The 21,568-nt window shown below is 46.2% G+C and overlaps 1 protein-coding gene and 1 pseudogene across 2 annotated transcripts; one reads left to right on the forward strand and one right to left on the reverse strand.

The window, feature by feature from the left end:
* The first annotated feature begins 444 nt into the window (after positions 1 to 444).
* LOC124705823 lies at positions 445 to 2,803 on the forward strand. Of its 2 annotated transcripts, XM_047237512.1 has the most exons (4): positions 445 to 539; positions 669 to 838; positions 1,520 to 1,602; positions 2,400 to 2,803. In XM_047237512.1, the coding sequence occupies exons 1-4, from the start codon at positions 480 to 482 to the stop codon at positions 2,405 to 2,407; spliced, it is 321 nt and encodes a 106-aa protein (XP_047093468.1). In that variant the 5' UTR covers positions 445 to 479; the 3' UTR covers positions 2,408 to 2,803. The 2 variants fall into 2 exon arrangements, with proteins under 2 accessions (XP_047093468.1, XP_047093467.1); XM_047237511.1 differs by lacking the exon at positions 2,400 to 2,803 and having other exon boundaries at positions 1,520 to 1,717.
* A 203-nt stretch (positions 2,804 to 3,006) lies between these two features.
* LOC124646825 lies at positions 3,007 to 4,568 on the reverse strand (annotated as a pseudogene).
* Positions 4,569 to 21,568: the final 17,000 nt, after the last annotated feature.

Consider the following 21,568-nt stretch of genomic DNA (forward strand, 5'->3'; position numbering starts at 1 on the left):
GTACGTACACCCGACATGCACGCAGCTGAGTAAAGGAGGCGCGAAACCCCCATTACAAAATGCCGGCCGTGGATATTTGACTCTAGGGCCCCAAATACTGTATTTTGTTTCGGGCCGAAAGAAAGGCCGGAACGCCCATGGTTCAGCCCGAATCCCCCAATTCCACATTGCCCATCTCCTCTCCTCTCCTCTCCTCCACACCGTCGCAGCGGAGCGCCGCCGAGGGACCGCGAGCGCCTCCAAGCACGCAGCTTTCCCCACGGCGCTCGCGGCTGACGACGGCCAAGCTCGCGCCAAGCCTTCCCGGCGAGGTCGCCCCCCGTTCCTAGCCACCGCGGCTCTTCTCCGTCCGGCGGCTGGGCCCCTGAATCCGCACCAGCAGCGCCGTTTTCCCGTCGCCTCCTGCGTATCCCCGGCTCGTACGCGGCGTCAGGATCGTCGAGGGCCATCCCTGTCCGTACCATGTGACCGTCGCCGTCATGGAGGGCTTGTACAGGGAGATCGACGCCGACGAAGCGTCACCCACCTCGATTTCCTCGGTCAGTGCCTCCTCCTAGGCGTCGTCTTTCACTTCTCTTCTGCTCTAAGCCCGCGTTGCTACACTGCTGACGCCGTCGCCAATTTCATCTTGTGTGCTGTGCTGCGTCATGGTGCGTTGAGGGCTGAAGAGCTGGTCTGCTTGGAGGAGACGGTCCGCTGGTCTGTTGGCGGCGTCTTCCAGTAACCACCTCCGAAAGCTGCCGCCGTCGACACGTTGCCGAGCTGCTGCTGCTGCTCCTGCCGGCGGCCGTCACAACCACCTGTTGCAGCCGATGGCCTCCCCAACAAGCTGCTGCAGGTGAGCTCACTCTTCTCCTCCTCCATGTAATTTTGTAAATATTTGTTTCTTTTTTCCTGTTGAAATCAATGCATAGGCAGTAGAAAAGGCCTGCATGTATGTATGGATGGCAACTTGTTTCAGTGAGTGGAAATTTTGTGTGTGCATACGCAGTAGATGCGTAGGCACTAGTATGTCCTCATGCAGTAGGTGCGGCTGCTGATTGCCAGAATGATTTCTGTGTAATTGGTGAAAAGACGCGTGTCATTCTGTGATGTGCAAGTTCTGCCGCTTGGTCTGGTGCAGCACGGTAGGGCCCTGTTGCGGCTCGCTGTCTAGGACGATGAGGCCTCCCTTGCTGAACGGCTGCTTGGGTCCAGGGTCTGCTATGTACTCCCTACGTCTATAAAATGATGTCTCAACTTTGGACAAATTTGGATGTATGTAGATACTAAAATGGGTCTAGATACATCTAAATTTTGACAAAGTCGAGACATCTTTTTATAGACGGATGGAGTATTACTTACTGCTTGGGTGTTTTTTTTTATAACACTCAGTAGTCGGGTCAGAAGTTGTTTCCTTTGCATGTTGTGTAATATTTGTTCTTAGCTTGCACTCGTCTTTAGTTGAACTTGTGAGTATTTAGCTGCTTGGGTGTATTAAAGTTGTGTTTGTAAATCCAAGTGTCTTTATTTTTTGCAGCCAGTGTCAAGCTAGGTGCCCCCAAGCCCACCGCGGCAACCTCGCCGCCACGTTCAGGAGCTCGTCGACATCGGCATCCATAGGTACCTCCTTGGCAGCACTTGCTGCATTTTTATTTCATATATAGTGCAGAAACTTGTTGTCCATTTGTTCTAGAGATAAATTGAGGTCCTGGACCTGGGAGTTGTTTGCTGTATTTTTGGTGTGTATGATGTATGAAGCTTTGCTCCATTTATTTCTGTCTTGCTAGATCTCTACACAGATTGAACTAGCTACCTGTGTAGCTAATTGGTGTTTTCTTCTAACTGCTTAGAACAGCAGTATATGCATGCTCCTGTTAGGTATTACAAGAAGTTGGAGGTTCTCTTTCATGTCCTTTTTCTAATTTTGTGGATCTTCATCTCAATTCATTATTTGCTTAAGATTTTTGTAGTAGTCTAAATAAAAAGAAGTTACAATTGCCGTGCTCTTCATGAACTCTAATTGTCCGCTGTCTGGTTAGCTAATTTTGGACAATTGGCTACTGTTCTTTGATGTGATGGTTAGTGTATAAAGTAAATGCGCGGTCTTGTTGCTGTCCTCTTAGAGCGCAACTGAGGTCGTTTTGTGGGCCGTCCAGATACTCATGTTCCTATTGTTGTATATACTTAAATAAGATATGTTATTGATCTGGGGCATTTTTAGTTGACTAACATGAAATTGGCACTAGTTAGGCATATTGGATATTTTTGGTTGTGGTTAAATATTTACCTGCTATGGTTTGAGCGACCAGAACATCTAGCAAACATGTCGATGTATGAGTGCTAATGTGTTGTGTGGGTTCCTCTTTTTTTTTTTTTTTTTTTGGAAGATTTGACCATGTGTGTTATTCTTCTTCAAGGGCAATGACGAGGTGTAAATGGCAGAGAAGCTGGAACGCGTAGCTGCACTAGTTGGAAGCTGGAGGACCCAGGGACAAGTGAAAATGAGCCAAAATTAGAAAGGCTGCCTAGTTTTGGCACTCATTTAGTCATTTGCATCGTTGAGAGAGAGAAAATCGGCAGCTTCACTTGTACGTGGGGTGCAGCAACCAGCAAGCGTTGGCTTCAGTTTTGCGTGCAGTTTGGCGAGAGAGAGAGAAGGGAGAAATGATGGATTCCATGCCCGAGCGAGTGTTCTTTTGGAGGCACATGCAATTATTTTGAGCCAGCTGTTTCCATCGCGACGCGGTTCCAAGACGAAGCTGCAATTAGCCCGTGCGCAGCTGCCTCGCAATTAATACGCAAATTAAGGTGGCTTTTGTTATTCCGAAGCGCGCGCGTTTGTTCGTTCGGGAACACCGCTCCGCTGGCACTGCAAGGTCCACATACTCGAGTTGAATCGTCACCCAGATGACGGTTGCCAAATCGATCGATCCGCTGCATGATATTCCCAACCAATCAAGGTTTTCTAGGTACGAGGGACCCACGTACGTATGTACCTTGGGGCAAATATATTGCGTAAACGTATTATTGATCACGGAAGAAGGGCCTTATTAGCTCCCACACCTGGAATGGCTCCCTGGTGCAGGCAAGTGCAATCCCCAAGTGCCTAGTGCAGACCATGATCCGGCTGCCGTTGTTGCCATCTGGAAGGCACAGTCTGATGGCATCCCAGTCCGCGATGCTGGATAGTTCTTGCTCGAGGACGATGAGATACTTGTGCTGGCTGACTTGTCGCACGAGCTCCGACTCGTCGTCGTGCTGGCGGCGGTGGAGGTGAGAAGTGAAGTGGCTCCTAGAATGAATACATGGGAAGATCGAAAGGAATTGGGCGGAGGTCCACCGGCAGTTTCACAAGGACGATGAGCAGGTGGATCCTAGAATGAATCCATCCTGTCTTCCTTTGATGAAGGAGACGACGGCGTCCATCTCCTTGTCCGCCTTGTGGCCCTGGCCGGATTTCTCGAGGAAGTACGCATGCCCCTCGCCGTGGGTCTGGTGCAGCAGCGCCTCCTGGCCTCCCCACGCGCTCCCCCTCAGCGTCTCCACGTACCTCCGGGTTCTGTCCCGCAGCGTGTCTAGGTCCCCCACGGTGACCAGAGCTTGCCGGCAGCCGAGCGTCGCCCACTGCTTCGCCGGCATCGCCAGCGGGTTGATGAACGGGTGGTCGATCCCGTACCTCCCGGCGCACACGAAGGCCCACGTCTCCTCTCCACGCTCCGCGCGCGCGAGCCTGGGGTTCGTGCCCTCGGACGGCAGGAGATCCCTGCCGCGGAAGTAGGGGTGCAGGAGCGCCATCCCCTCGACCTCGATCCGGGCGCTGCCGCTGCCGGCCATCATCGCCACGTTGTGCGCGATGTTGGCGCCGGCGCTGTCGCCCACGACAAAGATGCGCGCGGAGTCGCTTTGCTCGGCCAGCCACGGCTCCGTCCCAGCGGGCGAGCAGCTGGACAGGGTCTAGCGGAGCGCGGCCCACGCGTCGTGGTAGGCGGCCGGCAGCGGGTGCTCGGGCGCGAGGCGGTAGTCGACGCACACGGCGACGACGCCCGCCGCGGCTACGTGCGCGTTGAGGAAGCGGTAGTAGACGGCGGAGAGGGCGGTTTGGACGACGAAGGCGCCGCCGTGGAAGTAGACGAGGACGGGGAGCTTCTTGGAGGGCGGGACGCCCTTGGGCAGGTAGAGCCTCGCGGCGAGGCCGGCGTCAGCGTCGATGAGGACGTCCTTGCAGGTGACCCCGGTGGCGGCGTCCACGCCGGCGCTGGCTCTGGAGGAGCCCATGAGGCGGTGGACGCGCCCGCTCTTGTAGCGCACGAGGAAGGGCGAGAAGTTGAAGTCGACCTCCGTGTCCGGATCCATGGCCAGCCCAGAATCGCGTTCGAGTTTTCGACAAGGCCGGGATGCGATTGCAGTTTTGCTTGGAGCGGAGCACGCCAAGATCACCGGTTCCTACCGGGGTTCCATCTGCCATTCAATGATGCATGGTGATTCGGAAAAGAAAGAGATGTAGTATGAGTTGTTTGGCTGTATTAGCTGCCGAGCCGTCGATCCCTGGTGTCGTATCATACTGACAGCATAATACTATCGTACATTACGCATAAAAGAACTCTCACGGTGGGTGGGAACATGATTGATCTAGATTTGAGATGCGATTGCAGTTTTGCTTGGAAGATCACCCGGGACTCATCAGCAGGAGCGATACAGTGCGCGCGCATCAGTGTACTAATTCGAATTGATTAATAGGAAACTCTCTTTGTCAAGCGGGCTGTAGCTAGTTAGCCACCACGTTTTCTATCCATCCCGGAGCACGGCCGGCCTACTACCACGTCACCCACACCATGTGCAGCTTCTTTAACGGAAATCCCTTACAGCCGCATATAACACGCCTACCAGTATTCTCATGTGGGCTGGAAAATAGGCCCATACTTAGAAGTTACCCCACAAAAGGGTATTCCGAAAATTTGGCCCAGTACTCTCCAAAACAATGGTGAAGCAGCTACATCTTAGATCACCATTGTAGGAACATGTGTAGCGGAAATTCAATTCGGGTCCTGAGTGTATATAATCACTATCAAAAAAATTATGTTTCAAAATGTCGAAAAAATTTGACAAAAAATTCTACATGTACATCTTCATAAATATGTGTGTTTGTCAAGTTTCGTGAGAAACTAATATTTTCTATGGTCTATGTAAAAGGGAATATTCGTCTTCTGAAAAGCCTTATTTTAAGCATTGATTTTTTTTATTTTTTACATATGTCATACGAAAAGCCGATTTTTCATGAAATGACTTTGTAAGTACGTAGCACGTGAAGATGTATGTGCAATTTTTTGTTTCAACTTTTTTGAAATTTTAAAATATGTGTAACATGTATTTTAAAATAAAAGAAGCATATGTTCCCATGTGCGAAAACACCACTCCCCATGTTTAGCAAGTTCTTATGGTCACACTGGATCTTTCAGATGCAAATTTATTTCTAACTTTACATGTAAGTTAACTAATCATCACTCTCTTGGCATTTATGTACACACTAGGATCTGACACTACCATATATTTTGCAATATGTTTCATGACAAAAGTAATTGTAGGGATTACCATTACCGGATTCCTTTGAAATTCAAATCGCCCGACAATAAAAATAAGTAGTTAATGTCCTCACTGAGGTTTCAAAAACCATGGGTCTATCAAATATACGTATTATTAAATTTTCTATTGCATCAATGTACTATTTTTCATGTGAAAATAATAATACTTTTTGAAGTCTTTTGTGTCTAACCAAGTGCCAAAGTTTGATAGAAATTTTTGTGGGGCTGAAAACACGAATCATGCTAAAACTTTGACTAATTTTAGATTTCGCATAAATATTATAAATATGTTCAAGCAATTTTATTGAACGAGTGTGCATGGGCAACGGCCCCCAAGAAGCTCCACCAATGTGAACAAGGTTTCTTGGTGTCGTGTCTCCCTAGGCTCCCCAACATTTGTGGGCCGTCTCTGAAGGCTCCCCTGATGCTCCATAGAGGTCATCGCGTGTCTCCAGCCCACGCTAATTGGGCAACCGGTTGCTACGAATCCTTGCCCGTCGCCCGATTTCCACCACATTAGTCTCAATTTGTTAGCTTAACCACATTAGTCAAAGAAGTGCAATATTGAGGGACTCTAGCTGCACGATGTGCGTGTGTGGGTCCGCTGCATGTGCGAAGGATGTTTTATTCTTCTCTTCCTCACTACTGGTTGGAAAATGGCCGAGAGAGAGAGAGAGAGCGGCGATGGCGGCGGTGCTTGGAGGATATTATTGCCTCTGGGGGTCAGCTTGCACGCCGGCGCCGAGGGTGAGGCATGGTTCCTTTTTCGTCTATTTTACTGCTCTTTCGTGATTTCTCTTAAGATCTGATTGCTATTTGTCCTCTGCAGCTTGTGGTTTGATTACCCCTACTGTTTCTGGCCAGAAGTAAGGGTGTCCTCCTTCTACGTCTCCTTTGTTGCCTCCGGCTCGTGGCATGCAGGATATCTCTACTCGATTGCAGGGCAGGTCGCCGTGTCGGGGCGGTGGCGTCTACTAACCAGAGAGGACCACCGCTAGCGAGCAGGAAGCATGGACTTTGGTCCACCTCGCCGGAGTTGTGGCATCCGGTGCCCATTCTAGACCCCAAGATCATCATCCCTTGCGGTAATAAGGTGAGCGTGACTCCCTCCATCACTTTCAATCTCATTGAATTTCTTTCCCAATGCCTCACTCAACCACAAACTCCTCCTCGAATTTTCCTCCTTGATGTGTGCAGTGATTTCTAGGAGGAGTGGAACTCTCGAGCGGTAGTAGGCGAATGTTGCCTCGCCCTCGCTGCGGAATCGCGCCCGTGCAGTCACGGGGAAAGCAATAGTTGGTGGCCGCAACGAGGACGGAGAGCAGGTCCTCGATGAGCGGAGCTAGTCATATCTACTCCTACATCCTCTTAAGACGTGTGCTAATTATCTGGTAATATCCATCAAAGTAAATTGTCAAGGCACTCGATAGATCTAAGGGTCTAGTATTTGGGAGCTCCATCCATTTTGCTGTCAAATCGGGAAGCACTTGCGATTTTATGGCATTTCTTTTCTCACATGTGATGTCTCAAGGGGAAAGCTCGATTCCTCAAAAGGAGACACGTCTTGATGCTTCATGATTGTTGAGTATATTCGACAAGGGCGCCTCATTGACCACTACGATCGGGTGCTCCGAAAATTAGTGGCGCAACTTCCTTGCTGTCATGAAGACTCCGTACGCAAGGTTTTGGTACTGCGGGTACCGTTGCTTGGAGGGAGATAGCACCTCGCTCAAGAAGTACACGGCCACTGAACCCCATGAACTTTTCCTTCTTCAGGTCGCTCGACTACGAGAGCCGTGCTAACCACATGAAGTCGATGCCGATGCTTCCGCCGTCTAATCCGAATAGATCAGTGATGGCGTGTATTTCACACGTTCGTTGGGCAACCCCAAGAGGAAGGTATGATGCGCACAGCAGCAAGTTTTCCCTCAGAAAGAAACCAAGGTTTATCGAACCAGGAGGAGCCAAGAAGCACGTTGAAGGTTGATGGCGGCGGGATGTAGTGCGGCGCAACACCAGGGATTCCGGCGCCAACGTGGAACCTGCACAACACAACCAAAGTACTTTGCCCCAACGAAACAGTGAGGTTGTCAATCTCACCGGCTTGCTGTAACAAAGGATTAACCGTATTGTGTGGAAGATGATTGTTTGCAGAGAAAATAGTAAAACAAGTATTGCAGCAGATTTGTATTTCAGTATTAAAAGAATGGACCGGGGTCCACAGTTCACTAGAGGTGTCTCTCCCATAAGATAAAAGCATGTTGGGTGAACAAATTACAGTCGGGCAATTGACAAATAGAGAGGGCATAACAATGCACATACATGACATGATAAGTATAGTGAGATTTAATTGGGCATTACGACAAAGTACATAGACCGCCATCCAACTGCATCTATGCCTAAAAAGTCCACCTTCGAGGTTATCGTCCGAACCCCCTCCGGTATTAAGTTGCTAACAACGGACAATTGCATTAAGTATGGTGCGTAATGTAATCAACAACTACATCCTCGGACATAGCGCCAATGTTTTATCCCTAGTGGCAACGAGCACAACACAACCTTAGAACTTTCGTCACCTGTCCCAGGTGTCAATGCGGGCATGAACCCACTATCGAGCATAAATACTCCCTCTTGGAGTTAAAAGCAAAAACTTGGCCAGAGCCTCTACTAGTAACGGAGAGCATGCAAGATCATAAACAACACATATGTAATAACTTGATAATTAACATGACATGGTATTCTCTATCCATCGGATCCCGACAAACACAACATAGAGTATTACGGATAGATGATCTTGATCATGTTAGGCAGCTCACAAGATCCAACAATGAAGCACAATGAGGAGAAGACAACCATCTAGCTACTGCTATGGACCCATAGTCCGGGGGTGAACTACTCACTCATCACTCCGGAGGCGACCATGGCGGTGTAGAGTCCTCCGGGAGATGAATCCCCTCTCCGGCGAGGGTGCCGGAGGAGATCTCCAGAATCCCCCGAGATGGGATCGGCGGCGGCGGCGTCTCAGTAAGGTTTTCCGTATCGTGGTTTTTCGCCTCAGGGGTTTCGCGACGGAGGCTTTAAGTAGGCGGAAGGGCAGAGTCGGGGGCCCGACGAGGGGCCCACACCATAGGCGGCGCGGGCCCCCCTTGGCCGCGCCGCCTTGTGGTGTCGCCACCTCGTGGCCCCACTTCGTATGTTCTTCGGTCTTCGGAAGTTCCGTGGAAAAATAGGCCCACGGGTCTTCGTTTCGTCCAATTCCGAGAATATTTCGTTACTAGGATTTCTGAAACCAAAAACAGCGAAAACGAGAGCTGGCACTTCGGCATCTTGTTAATAGGTTAGTTCCAGAAAATGCACGAATATGACATAAAGTGTGCATAAAACATGTAGGTATCATCAATAATATGGCATAGAACATAAGAAATTATCGATACGTCGGAGACGTATCAATCAGCTCTGATCGAAAAAGGGTTCCTCGCATTCCGACGTTGAAGTTGAAGCCTCCGATCCCCAGATCCACCCCTGCTAAAGTCGCCAAAAACCGAGAGAAGGGCGGGTGGGTGCGGAAAAAAATTGAATGATCTGAAATGCACTTGATTACCCGATCTAGTCGAGTTGTTGCTTGAAGAAGAGGTCGTCGAATCCGTGCTTTCAACACCCAAGCTTTCCACATACGGCGCCAATTAACAATGGGTAACCTTATCAATTTCCATAATGATGGACTTGGGTTTTGAGGAAGGAGAACACTGGTGAATTCAAAGACAGGTCAATTAAACTAGGTAGCGAATGATAAGTATGATCAAGAGCGAATCGCCGATATTGTATTATCGAGAATTAGGGTTATAGGATGTTGCGAGTTGTGGAATCTCTCCCTCTCGGTGGCTCCTCCTAGCCCATATATACTAGTCTAGATCTCAGAGTCCACCTCGAGGTCTAGTTACATCATGTAAGTTGGTTTACCCGATATGGGCCTATCTCTTCTATTATATAGGAACTGAGCTTCAACTTCATGTAAGTTTCTTCACGGGCCTTCGCCTATTTCTTCCTGGGATTTGTACCATCGATGGTAATAATGAGTACCCGATATGGTATACCCATGACACCGCTCGCGCGAGAACCTTGGGAGCGTTTTTCTTGTGTGGTACAGTTTGATTGAAATAGATTATAAAACAAGTATGATGAACGTCATGTAAATATTTACCATAGTATTAGAGAATTTGGTTAGGGCTGTTTTGTATATTTACATATGTACTTCTTGTTGTAGAAAACTCAGAGGATAATATTCCTTTTAGAATATTACGTACTCAATATTATGCTAGATGAATTTGGTGTTTCAAAGGATGAATACCATCGTGTGGTTGTTCTGTTTAACACACCTACGCTACCAGCGGAATGTTCTCTTGTGTATCTCTTGATGTGTGTAATAAAGTCCAAGATCTATGAAACAACGTGTGATTTTGCATGTGTAAATGCTATAACATATGTTGATGTGGCGACAAATACAATCATTGTTTTTTGACTGTAGATAAATGCAATAATCATAAGTTACATATGGGCAGTGTTCATAAGCGCTTGCTACTTCTTTCGTCATTTCTCTTGACTTATCCCAATTTCATCATATCGATTTTTTTTGTTACACATAAAAAACATATTATTATTTTCTTGCCTTATATTTATCATATACTCGTGAATCGGAGCGAAATCCACGTGATCTTGGGCCAAGAGGGGCGTCAAAATCTAGTTAACACAAAGCAGAATGCCTTGGCACCAAGAAAAATTCCTTCGCTAGGGGGAGAGGGAGAAAAGTGAACCGTACATCTGAAGCAACGATGAACCTGCACTAGTGGAAAATGGTGCTTTTGCACCGGTTGGTAAGGGCCATATGCACCGGATGCCCAACCGGTGCAAAGCATCCGGTGCAAAAGCCCCACCCCCCTGCACCGGTTCAGTTGCGAACCGGTGCTAAAGGGGGCACCACGTGGCGGCCCCCGGGCGCCCGAGCGAGAGGATCTTTAGCACCGGTGGTAGAATGTCCCAACGCTGCGCGTAGAACCCATACCGTAGTTTTTTTTCGAATTATTTTTCACTCCCTTTTTTTTTTCTTATTTTCAGAATTTCTAATATTTTAGTTATTTCACAACTTTAGTCTCTAGTCTAATTACTTACTCGTGCTCAGACTTCCCACTTGGTCACCCATCCTCCCACTACTCTAGCACTAGCATGCTTAACTTCCAAGTTCCTTTCCATCCCGCATCCAAGTGCTTCGCGCGCATGTATGTGATAGTAGTATCATATCAATCTTATTAACATATCGGTTGATGTCATATTTCTTTATTGTTCGAATTTCAAATAATTCTTTTAATAAACAAAAGTAATGATATAATAATAATAATCTTGAATAAATAAATAAACATTAACTTTATAATTTGTATTATTTTTAATTATTTTCATTTTTTTATTTTTTGCCAAAGCTAAAACCTGAAAATTTAGAAAACTTATAATTTGCAGAGTGTAATCTTTATGCAGGATGCAATTATTAATTTTATTTTTGAAAAATAAAAAAATATATAAAATCCTAAATTTCTAGAAAAAACTAAAATCTTCCTGCTTTCATATTTTAATTTGGAATTTTGAGAATCTAAAAATTGGCTAACCGGGTAAACCCCGTGAATTCGGATGTAGTAACTTTTTCTCACGATGATTTTGATATATTATACATTTTTTTCCGACGTCGTATGCAAAAGTTAATGCGGTTTTACCATTTTTCAAACTTTTTTTGCAAAAAAAATTGAAATTCAAATTTGTTAATTTTCCCTAATAGTAGGTTGCGTAACATACAGGAACCTCAAAAGATTTTATTTTTGAATTTTCTATCATTTTCTTTTCTATTTTATAGTGTTAAAAAATGCGATCCACGGGGGGTGTGGAGGTGCGTGGGGAGTAGAAAAACCTTTTGCACCGGTTCGTGTTACGAACCGGTGCTAAAGGTCCCGCACGAACCGGTGCAAATGCCCCCTGGACGTCCAGACCACACGAACCGGTGCTAATCCGGTTCGTGCCAAATCCGGTGCAAAAGCTCTTTGGAGCAAAAAAATCAAAGCCCTTGTTTCTACTAGTGCTGATCTGCCAGAGCCAATCCCGGTGAGAAATCCCATCGAAGGATGGCCTCCATGCCACCTAGATCCAGGAGACATGGCCGCCGGCCACGCGAGGGGTGGAGGGGAGAGTCGCCGTGAGAGCCATCTCACCCTAGTATCTTAAGTTGACCATAGGGTGGAGTGGAAATGGGTTCTTTTATTTCTTTTTGATACTCTTGACTTTTTTTTCGTTGACATTTCTTTTGACTTATCTCAATTTCACCCTATCAACTTTTTTTTAAAACATAGAAAAAATATTACCATTTTCTTGCTTGATATTTCTCATCGATATATAAACTGTAAATCAGAGCGAATTTCATGTGATCGTGCGCCAAAAGGGACGTCTAAATCTAGTTAGCACAAAGCAGAATGCCTATGCGGTGAGCAAGGAATAAAAAAAGACTAGCTGCCAGCAGCCAACAACACGCAAAGGGTATTACTTCCTTCCCCAGAAACAAAGTGTAAACAAAGCATCCAAAGTGCAAAGGGCATTCTCATAAAGAGCATCGTTTTCTATTGAACAGGAAGCTGAGCCCTTCTGGTAACATTATATTAGCAGAGAGTTCAGAAGACGTTCAAGAGTGAACTCAACTCTGGAGGCAAGCTTGGCGCCTTGGCGTGACAAGGCTGGCGCACCAGGGCAAGCTCAGCTGAGCTAGGAAAACAGAAGCAACGGATAATATGGTACGTGATGATGTTTCACAGAAACTAATTTGTACTCGAACTGAGCTGAGCTGAGTATTAACTATCTTTGATTATTTAGCATCAATTATTATTATCTTTTATTATCAGTCCATCCTCGAAATCCAACCATGAACGTGGATGCCAGTTTGTCTATATATTTGGAAAACATATATTGTGAAAAACGTTCAAGCAAAAAATGCGCTCCTCTATCTCTCGATCTCATTCTCACTGTTGTCCGACAGCAAACAAGAAAGAAGAATATATGAACATGCTGAGTATTTTGGTGCTGCAAGCGACAGCTTATCTGACTCGATTTGCAAATGTTTTAATTTTTTAATAAAAATTGCACGAAAAACCAATGAAAAATAAAAAAACCAACGAAAAAACCAACGGTGAAAGAGAGATAAAGAAAACTGAAAAGGAAAAAAAGCAAACAAAACGGATATACGAACCCTATCGCTGGTAGAAAACCCGAAGCAGAGGAGTACTGGTCCAGCCCAACTTACCTCATCCCCGGATTCCCTGGCTTGAGTGATTGAGTCCATTACATTACCAATTTGTATCTTGTCTTCTCTATTAGAATATAAAGGTCGACTAGGTAATTCAAGACTGGTCTAATCTTTCCCGCTCTTCATGTGAACAATTTGTAGCTAAATCGGAAGCCTAGATTTTATGACACACCTCTTCTTCTTGTTCTTCCTAGGTGGGCTACCGCCGAATGGGGAATATGGGTCAGCAACACTTGGGAAATGCAACTTCAGTGGCAAGCCTTTTGCATCAGCTGAAAATTATGTGGAAGAGTCCAAGGGGGACAGTGCTCCGAATAGAGGTGTTAGCACTTCTGGCCATTTTTCTATCCTTCTTCCTTGCCGTCTTTGGATCTTGCCGCCGTTGGTCCAATAATTTCCTCATCCAAAAGGGTTTCATGGCAGCCAATGCATTGTTTCTGTCCCTTGGAACATACAGCATTGGCCTAATGCAATCTTCGCCAGTGAAGAGCGAGATGTACCCAATATGGGCAGTATCATTATTGGCCCTCCTTTGTTGTGTTGACTCAGCTGCCGCATCCGGGCTCGACAATAGGAACCAAATATGGAAGATGTTGTATCAGCTTTGCCTCTACTTTGGATATGTCCTGCTAATGAGCATCACAACCATCTCTAGTGATATTGGTAATGTAGCCATCTGCGTGTTGTCTGCCGTGACTTTCATCAAGGGATTTCATAGGTCAATGGCACTTGTGCTGCCAAGTTCCATGCGGAACATGATCAGAGAGTTTCCAGGAAATAGCATTACAAAATGTTCTTTTGGAGATCCTAATGAAGAAAGAGAGCTAACTGTTGATGATAAACTTGACGTAATGATTGGGTATCGTCAGGAGGTTAAAATGGGTGATATAGCTTCCATGAGGTGTGAGGGAAACAATAAGATTCTAGAATCAAAATTGAATTCTTGCAAAGATGTGTGCCTCTCCTTCTCTCTCTCTCATTTGTTGCATCGGCGTTTTCTTGGGTTAAGCAGCGTTAAACCATTCAAGGCCAGCCTTGCCCAACCCTTGGTAAAAAACTGCAAACGTGCCTTAAAGGTGGTTGAGATTGAGTTGGCTTTCCTACATGATATTTTGTACACCAGCAACACGTTTCTCCATTACTATGAGGCAAAGAGTGCTAGCATCTGGGCATTTGCTTCAGTTATTGGGATATGTTTTGTAGGGGCAGTGGTTGTCATACCTGGGGCGAGGACGAGCCGTCGTGCTTCTCCCGACATCATCTTTGTGGACACCACAATAGTGGACTTTGTTATTACCGGAGTAGTACTGGTGTCTCTAGCTCTACTGCAGGTGTTGCAGTTGCTAAGCTGTTGGACCTCAAATTGGGCCAGAGTTGCCTTTGTCTGTGATTATGCTAGGAAAGATAAAAGTAAAAGACTATTTAATAGTCAAGAAGAGGTTGTGCTGAGCTGGGGAATGAGATTGAGAGCATCTCTTCTCAAGATTAATTGGTATGACAAATACTACCTGTGGCAAAATAAACTGGGGCAACATGCAGTGATTGATGAAACCTTTTGGGTGAGGGTGCACGATTGTCCGAGTCGTTGTCATCAGTTATTCTTCTGCGGATTTCTAAGGAACTTCCGTGTCTGGATTTGTTCCTGCAACGCAGTGCAGGAAGCCAGGTGTATTTCATGGATATTTTGTTTGCTTCTAAAAATCCTAGTACAGAGGTGTTTTGGTCTGCTTGGACTGCACTACATAAGCCGAGAGCTCAAGGAAATGTTGCGGGGCAGCTGCACAGGGAGCACCATTGACTTGCACCCTGATGTGAAGGCATCCATTTGTGATTTTGTTGATAATGAGATCAAGTCCAATGAAATAAGTAGTTGGGCATCCTCCAAAGTTGAAAATGGACAGAGTGGCTTTCCAGACTTCGCTTTTAGGTTTACCCCGGCGGATAATCCTGCCGAGGCGAGTGATATGATCTACGTGTCTTGTATTCTCATTTGGCATGTTGCAACTTGCTATTGTGAACTGGCGCAGCAACGTGACCACAGTAATGGCGGTGGCCATCATGTTACTAAGGAGAAGGATCATCGGCGTGTGGCCACGGATCTGTCCAAATACTGTGTATACTTGGTTGCTTCAGCGCCGCGCTTACTTCCTGGGCGGTCCGATGCTATAAAATTGTTCTACAGTCAGGTTAGGGAAGATGCAACTAGGGTTGGAAAAGGATTCTCATACGCTACTGCAGGATACAAGCTAAAAGCAATGGACACGAAGGGCAACGAGCACGATACTAGAGTTCATATATATGGGGGTGTTGATTTCCTTGGAGAGCACATCTATGGGCTGGGTGCGAAGCTGGGCAAGGGACTACAAAGCATGGATGCTGTTGAGAGGTGGAAGGTGCTGGCAGACTTCTGGGTCAAGGCGTTAGTGTATGCCGCGCCATCGGACAAGGTGGAGGAGCACATGCACCACCTCTCGAAGGGTGGTGAGCTCATCACCCATCTGTGGGCTATGCTCTATCACGCTGGCATCCACGTGTGGCAGCTGAATCCGCCTGCACCAAATAACATCAACATGGGGTGGGATTACATTTTTCGGATTCGCTCCTGGAACGACCTCAAGATGGTACGCTAGTGCCACCCCGGTTTACTCATTTCATATTCATTTTTTTTCCTTTTCATGCATGCCTCTATGTACATATCAGCTATTTATTTACATGCATTGTGTTCATTTTGCAGGGCCCGGTTCAAAAGATCAAAAAACAATTGGGCAAAATAAGAAAGAAATTTCGCCTTTCTCGTCCGGGTAAATAAATTTCCTGTAATCATCAAAATTAAACTGCTTCATATGCATTCTAGGGGCATGCCATTTATGGCAAAATTACTCTCCCACACGGCCCACACATCCTAGAACACTACCTAAGCCCTAAATTGCCACAAATTGACTTCCTCTCCTATCCACGTTCTCATGCATAGACACTCCCTAGCGCCATGTTCAGCCCCCCAAATGTCGCTGGTCCCATCCATCGTTGTGACTTTATTATTTTGTTTATATTTCACTGTTCTTAATTATATGCAATTATGATATACTACTAGATACTTAGCTAATCCAACACTTTAAAGCCTGACGGCTTGATTAGACTTGCCGATTAATAATGGCAGAAGAAATGCTGGAACTCACACGACCAATAGGTCGGTACGTACCCTAATTATAACGCGAGCTACTCCCTCCTTATGTGACATCAATTTAGTCGAACAAGTTTACATTTAGATATTATATCTTAAGTTAAACTTTTTCAAATTTAATTAACCTCTTACCACAACATATGTGGCATTAATTTAGTACCCCCCCCCCCCATTCCTCAATATAAGCTACAATTGAAGATGGATCTGATACTAATTTAATGTAACAAGTGGTTGCTATTTAAAAAAGTGTCAAATTTAATAAAAAGTAACTTAATGTTTTTTAAATGTACACTTAGTTTAAATGGGGGGAATTAGTCCAAAGAGTAGCCTCATTGGCAATATCAAAACTAAAAAGAAAAATACAACAACAACTTCAGATTTGGAATTCAATAGTATTTGTTTTCCACGGAGCGTAGAGTAGTTTATAGTGTGCATGGACAAGTATCATCCAGTTGTCCGATCAAAGAGCAGCACCACCTATCTGGTTCATCTACAAGCATGCGAACAAGCAACTGAGTTTATAAACCCCTTCATGTTGGAAGATTCTTGCGCTGTTGGCAGGGTATTACAGCAGGTTAATGTGTCCTTCCCAAATATGTGTAGATAATCCCTTCCTTCTTTATTATAACTAGGGAAATGTAGGGCGGTGTGTGTTGGGATAATGTCGTAGGATAATGAAATAAAAGTAATACCAAAGAATACGTGATATGTAATTGTTCTATTGTTGTCCGAAGTTACTATAGAAAACAATAATAGTATTTTCGCCGGATAAAAGAGGTGACCAATGGTGAAATTAGTGTAATAAAAAACACAAACAAATCTGATTTTCTGTTGTTCAATGACGGCCGAAAAATTACTACCCCTCTATGAATTACGGAAAGGTGGTTACTATCGAAAATTAAGGTTGGGAAGTGTGTCGAAAATATACTGCCAAAAATAGAAAATAAACTGAAATAAAAACTTATTATTCACGAATCATGGTCAAAGAATTAGTCACCGCAGGGTAACTACCGGTAGGAAATTAGAATTGGAAACTTGTGTCGAAGAGTAACTGTCGAAGAATAGGAAAAATACATTGGCGAAGTACTATTGGGAAATTACTCACATGAAGAGAATCACCGTAGGGTAACTTGAAATTAACATCCATAAAGTTGTGTTGAAGAGTTGCCATTGAAGTATAAAATGCGGAGTAAAAAGTACTGTCGTAGACATAGGGTGACAACAATCGGAAAATTATGGACGAAAAGTTATGTCGGAAAATCACCAGTCGAGGAATAAAAACAATGTATATGTAAGATCAACGTAAAATTATTGTCGGAGTTACTGCCAAATAATTGGAGCTAAAGAATATTTATGTCGAAGATCTGCCACGAAAGATCGACGTCAAAGGATTGCCGTCAAAATTAACGTTAAAAAATCTCCGACGAAACTATCGTGCGGCTGAATATCTATGTCGAAAAGTTATTACCAAAAATTACCGTTTGTGCACCGTTGGATTTATCATTGAAAAATACGCACCATCAAAAAATTACCACTGCGTAGAACTGTTCAGGAATCACTCAGTAGGTTATTATCAAAAATTACTGAAAAAATTTACCTTTATGAAAATTACTGTACTTGGACGCCAGATGTCGCAAGTTTATTGGCAAGAATTAGCCCATGAACAGTAGCTAGAGACTTGGGGACGTCGGACGCTGTGGGGGCCTGATTTGCTCCACCTTAATCTATGTATCTATGTACCATTGATTACTAGAGATAGTTTCTAGCAAAATCATATCAGGATTCTTATGTCGACAAACCTTAAAGTTGCCAAGGTCCAATGAATTTATTTACTAGTATCACAAACCCTGCCAGGGAAAAAAGAGCCAACAGATCAAGATCACGCATCAGAGTTGAGGTCTAACGCCTGCCGCGGCGCCCGGCTAGATGGCGCTTCCACAAGCTGGCCTCCACCATCCTCCTGAAACACCAACACTGCATCAACGCTTTGTCTACGAACTACTTCAACCTTCAACGAGTATATACTACAGAGATCGAATCCAGAGTGAATTAGTATATCTAGGAATAACACCCCTTCCTCCATGGCATGTGGCATGTTTATGCATTTTCGCCCCATGTTTGTCATTAGGAAGGGATTGTCTTGTTTATGCACCAATGCTTTTTTGTTTTGTTTTTGTGTCTGCCTACCACTATATATGTTTGTTGAGAGTGATTTATATGTTTCCCTTCCTTACTCATATATGAACTGAACTCCGGTGTGTATTTTAATTTCCAAGCCTTCTTGAAATAACTGTGGAAAATAAATTCGCATCATCCTCTGCCCATATGGATTGCTTTGTTGTTGCCGTGTAAACACAACCTATAATTGTGTTGGATTATTTGCCTGGGGTTGCAAGTTTGACAGATTTATTACCTCTTCGCATGCACATGCACAATCTTTCTTGTATGCCTATCGTTGGTGATGAAAACGCCAAGCTGATTTGAGAAGGCAACCTATGATTTTGCTTGCCATGACGAGTTGCCTACCCGCCAGTGGCTATGCGAGAGCAACGAGTAGAACTGTATGCTATGGTGCAAGGACGGTAAGAGCATCTCCACCGGTAGCTCTCAAATAGGCGCCGATAGGAGCGCCGGCATCTTCGTTTGGGGGGCGCCGGCATTGCATCCTCTATTTGGGGGAGCTGTTTCCACACAGGCTGCCCCGATAGAAGTTTTTTTTTTTACACAAACTACATATTATACTTAAAATTTCATTTTAATGTCATTCAGATCAAGGAATGAATAATATTTTCGGGTAAATCCAAGTAAAACATTATTCACTCCTCAACCCCGGATGACATATGAAACCTGCTTCATCTCTAGACTACTACCTACTAGCTACTTGGCTCTATGGAGGTGGAGCTGCTCTCTCCGGTGGTCTCTCCTCTGCTCTCTCCGCTGCTCCTCCGATGATAATCTCCTGCTCTCTCCGCCACGAACGTCAAGTAGGCGGCTCTATCCGCGGCCACCGCCTCCTTACGCAGTTGCCGCTCTAGGTCCTCCCGCCGCCGACGGTGATCCAACTCCTGCCTCTGTAGGCGGAGCTGCAACTCCGCCAAACGCCGCCGCTCGCAGACTTCCTCCTGAATCTGCGTCTCCTCCCGCTGCGACCGCCGCAGCAAAAGGTCCTCCCACCCCTTCTGTCGTCGCCGCTCCCACCGGCACTCGCTCGCCGCCTCCCGCCGCCACCGCGCCTCCAGGAACTCCGCCTCCTCCCGCAGTCGCCGCTCCGACTCCTCCCGCTGCCGCGCCACCCGCCGCTGTCGCGCCTCCTCGGTCACCCGCAGCCGCCGCTCCGCTTCCTGGCCCTGCCGCTCGTCCGCGACGTGGGTATCCACGGTCGCCGCTAGCGCCGCCTCCTCCCACGCCTCGTACTCTACGAGCTGCGGGTCCGCTTCTACGACTTCTACGGCCACCTCTAGCGCCGCCTCGTCCCACGAATCAAACATTGTGCTATTTTTCTAAGGTTTTTGCACTATAGAGGCAGGGGAGGAGGGATTATATGGACCGCCGGCGAGGCGGGAAACCTCCCGCGCAGTGTCGTGGCGGGAGAATTTCCCGCGCAGCATCGTGGCGGGAGCGTCGTGGCGGTAAAATATCCCGCGCGGCGCCCCGGCGTCATTGACAGGCGGGTCCCACGCCCAAAATTTTCAGCCTCGCGAGGCGCCGGTGCGCCCGATTCGTGTCCTTGGCGAAGGGGCCGGCACGGGGTTGCCGACGATTCTATTGGACTCGAAAATTGGCCGACACCGTATGGGGCGCGCCGGTGCGAGCCCATTTTCGCTCCCGACCCCCAAAAGGCTATCGGGGCCGCTATTGGGGGCGGCGGTGGAGATGCTCTGAGGTCACTAGCGGCCAGGGCAGTGGTGGACGCTAGTGGTGACGGCATTGATGGCCATATGTAGTTGGGAGGCTAGGCTGATTTTGGAAGGAAGCAGACGAGAGGAAGCGTGTATGCTGGGCGGCGGGGCAGCGGGAGTAAGGTCACAAGTGGGTGATGCAAAAAAACAGGGGTTCACATTGCTGGGCGGGCCTAATGGCTACAAAGAAGTACATCCCATATATCACTTTCTCTATTAAGAATGGGTTTGAGGTACTGTTCTATGAAGACAAGTGGCTAGGTAATACCACACTTTGCGAACAATATCTAGCTCTGTATAATATTGTGCGCCACAAGGGTGATACCTTGGCTAAGGTATTGGGTTCATCCCCCACCAGATGTGTCGTTCAGAAAAGATCTTGTTGGACCCCGGCTTGCATCATGGAATACATTGTTGTTGAGTTTGGCTTTTGTCCATCTAAGGCAAGGGTATGGTGAGTTTCATTGGAATATAAATGTGAATGACATATTCTAGGTGGATTCCATGTACAGAGCATTGATCCAGCTTGTTGAACTGGTAATTTAATAAAATGATCTGAAAAAAATGAAGATACCACTAAAAACAAAATGTATATGCATGGTATCATTATAGAGGGGTCATTAATTCTCACTAAGGATAACCTTGCTAGGCGTAATTGGTATCAATCCAGTTGCGCCAAGATTCGCGCCCAGGACACCTCCATTATCAGCGAAGCATCCCGGCCACTGCCGCCGGTGAAATGCCGAAGCAGGCCTCGCCATACCCTATAAAACCTCGAGGAGAAGCTCCGTGAAGCCTTTGTTCATCGCAAACCTTATCCTCTCTCATTCCCTCTTTCTTCCACAATCCGCAAGCCTCTATCGCCGGTGACCTCCATGGCGCCATCGATTGAGAGCATCCCGGAGAGCGTGGTGTGGCTTGGGAGGTACGCAAAATCATGTTGATCATCTCTACAAAAGGAATCGATCTCGGGTGCTTCCAATCAAGAGAATTTCATAATTCCCTTTCGTCGACATCTCGCAGAAAAGTGAAGCTCGTCGTCATCCTCGTCGGCGATTGACTCTGTCGACCATCTACGAAGCATCACGGTGAGCTCGCGCATCGATTAAGCTCTTAATCGCTTCCTAGCATGCATCCTAGCCCTATTTTGCATCTTGGCCGAGCCGTGCCGCCGCAGTCGAGTTCGCCGGAGTTGCTCCGGTGACCTTTCGGTGGTGGCGTTGATGCTCACTTACTCAGCATCGAGTTGCGGATCGAACGCACCTAAAATCGTTGTCTCTACTACCCTGTACCGTCCTCGCCGTTGATCGCCGGCGCTCTCTCCGACGAGATGACGTGGACGTGGGACCCCGTAGCAGTTTTGACTCGGTCAACTGCCAACAAGGCATCTGACCTGGACCAGACCCCACATGTCTGTGACTGTAGCTAGGGTTAGCCGTTAGCCGTGTAGGTTTAGTATTTATCAGTTATTTCAAATTCTAGAATATTACTGAAATTTTCCAAACTAAATCAAATTCATTTCAACTCAGAAAAATACAAATAAGATATCAAAATGCTCACAAAAATAAACTCCATTCAATAAAAATATAATATAAAA

Source organism: Lolium rigidum, chromosome 4 (genome assembly GCF_022539505.1).
Source record: "Lolium rigidum isolate FL_2022 chromosome 4, APGP_CSIRO_Lrig_0.1, whole genome shotgun sequence".
Classification (NCBI taxonomy): Eukaryota; Viridiplantae; Streptophyta; class Magnoliopsida; order Poales; family Poaceae; genus Lolium; species Lolium rigidum.

What these genes read in the sequence shown, in the direction of transcription:
- LOC124705823 (XM_047237511.1), top strand. Translation starts at nt 480, where the DNA reads ATGGAGGGCTTGTACAGGGAGATCGACGCCGACGAAGCGTCACCCACC. An exon ending in CACCCACCTCGATTTCCTCG is followed by an intron (nt 540 to 668) that starts GTCAGTGCCTCC and finishes TGAGGGCTGAAG; the next exon opens with AGCTGGTCTGCTTGGAGGAG. An exon ending in TCCCCAACAAGCTGCTGCAG is followed by an intron (nt 839 to 1,519) that starts GTGAGCTCACTC and finishes TATTTTTTGCAG; the next exon opens with CCAGTGTCAAGCTAGGTGCC.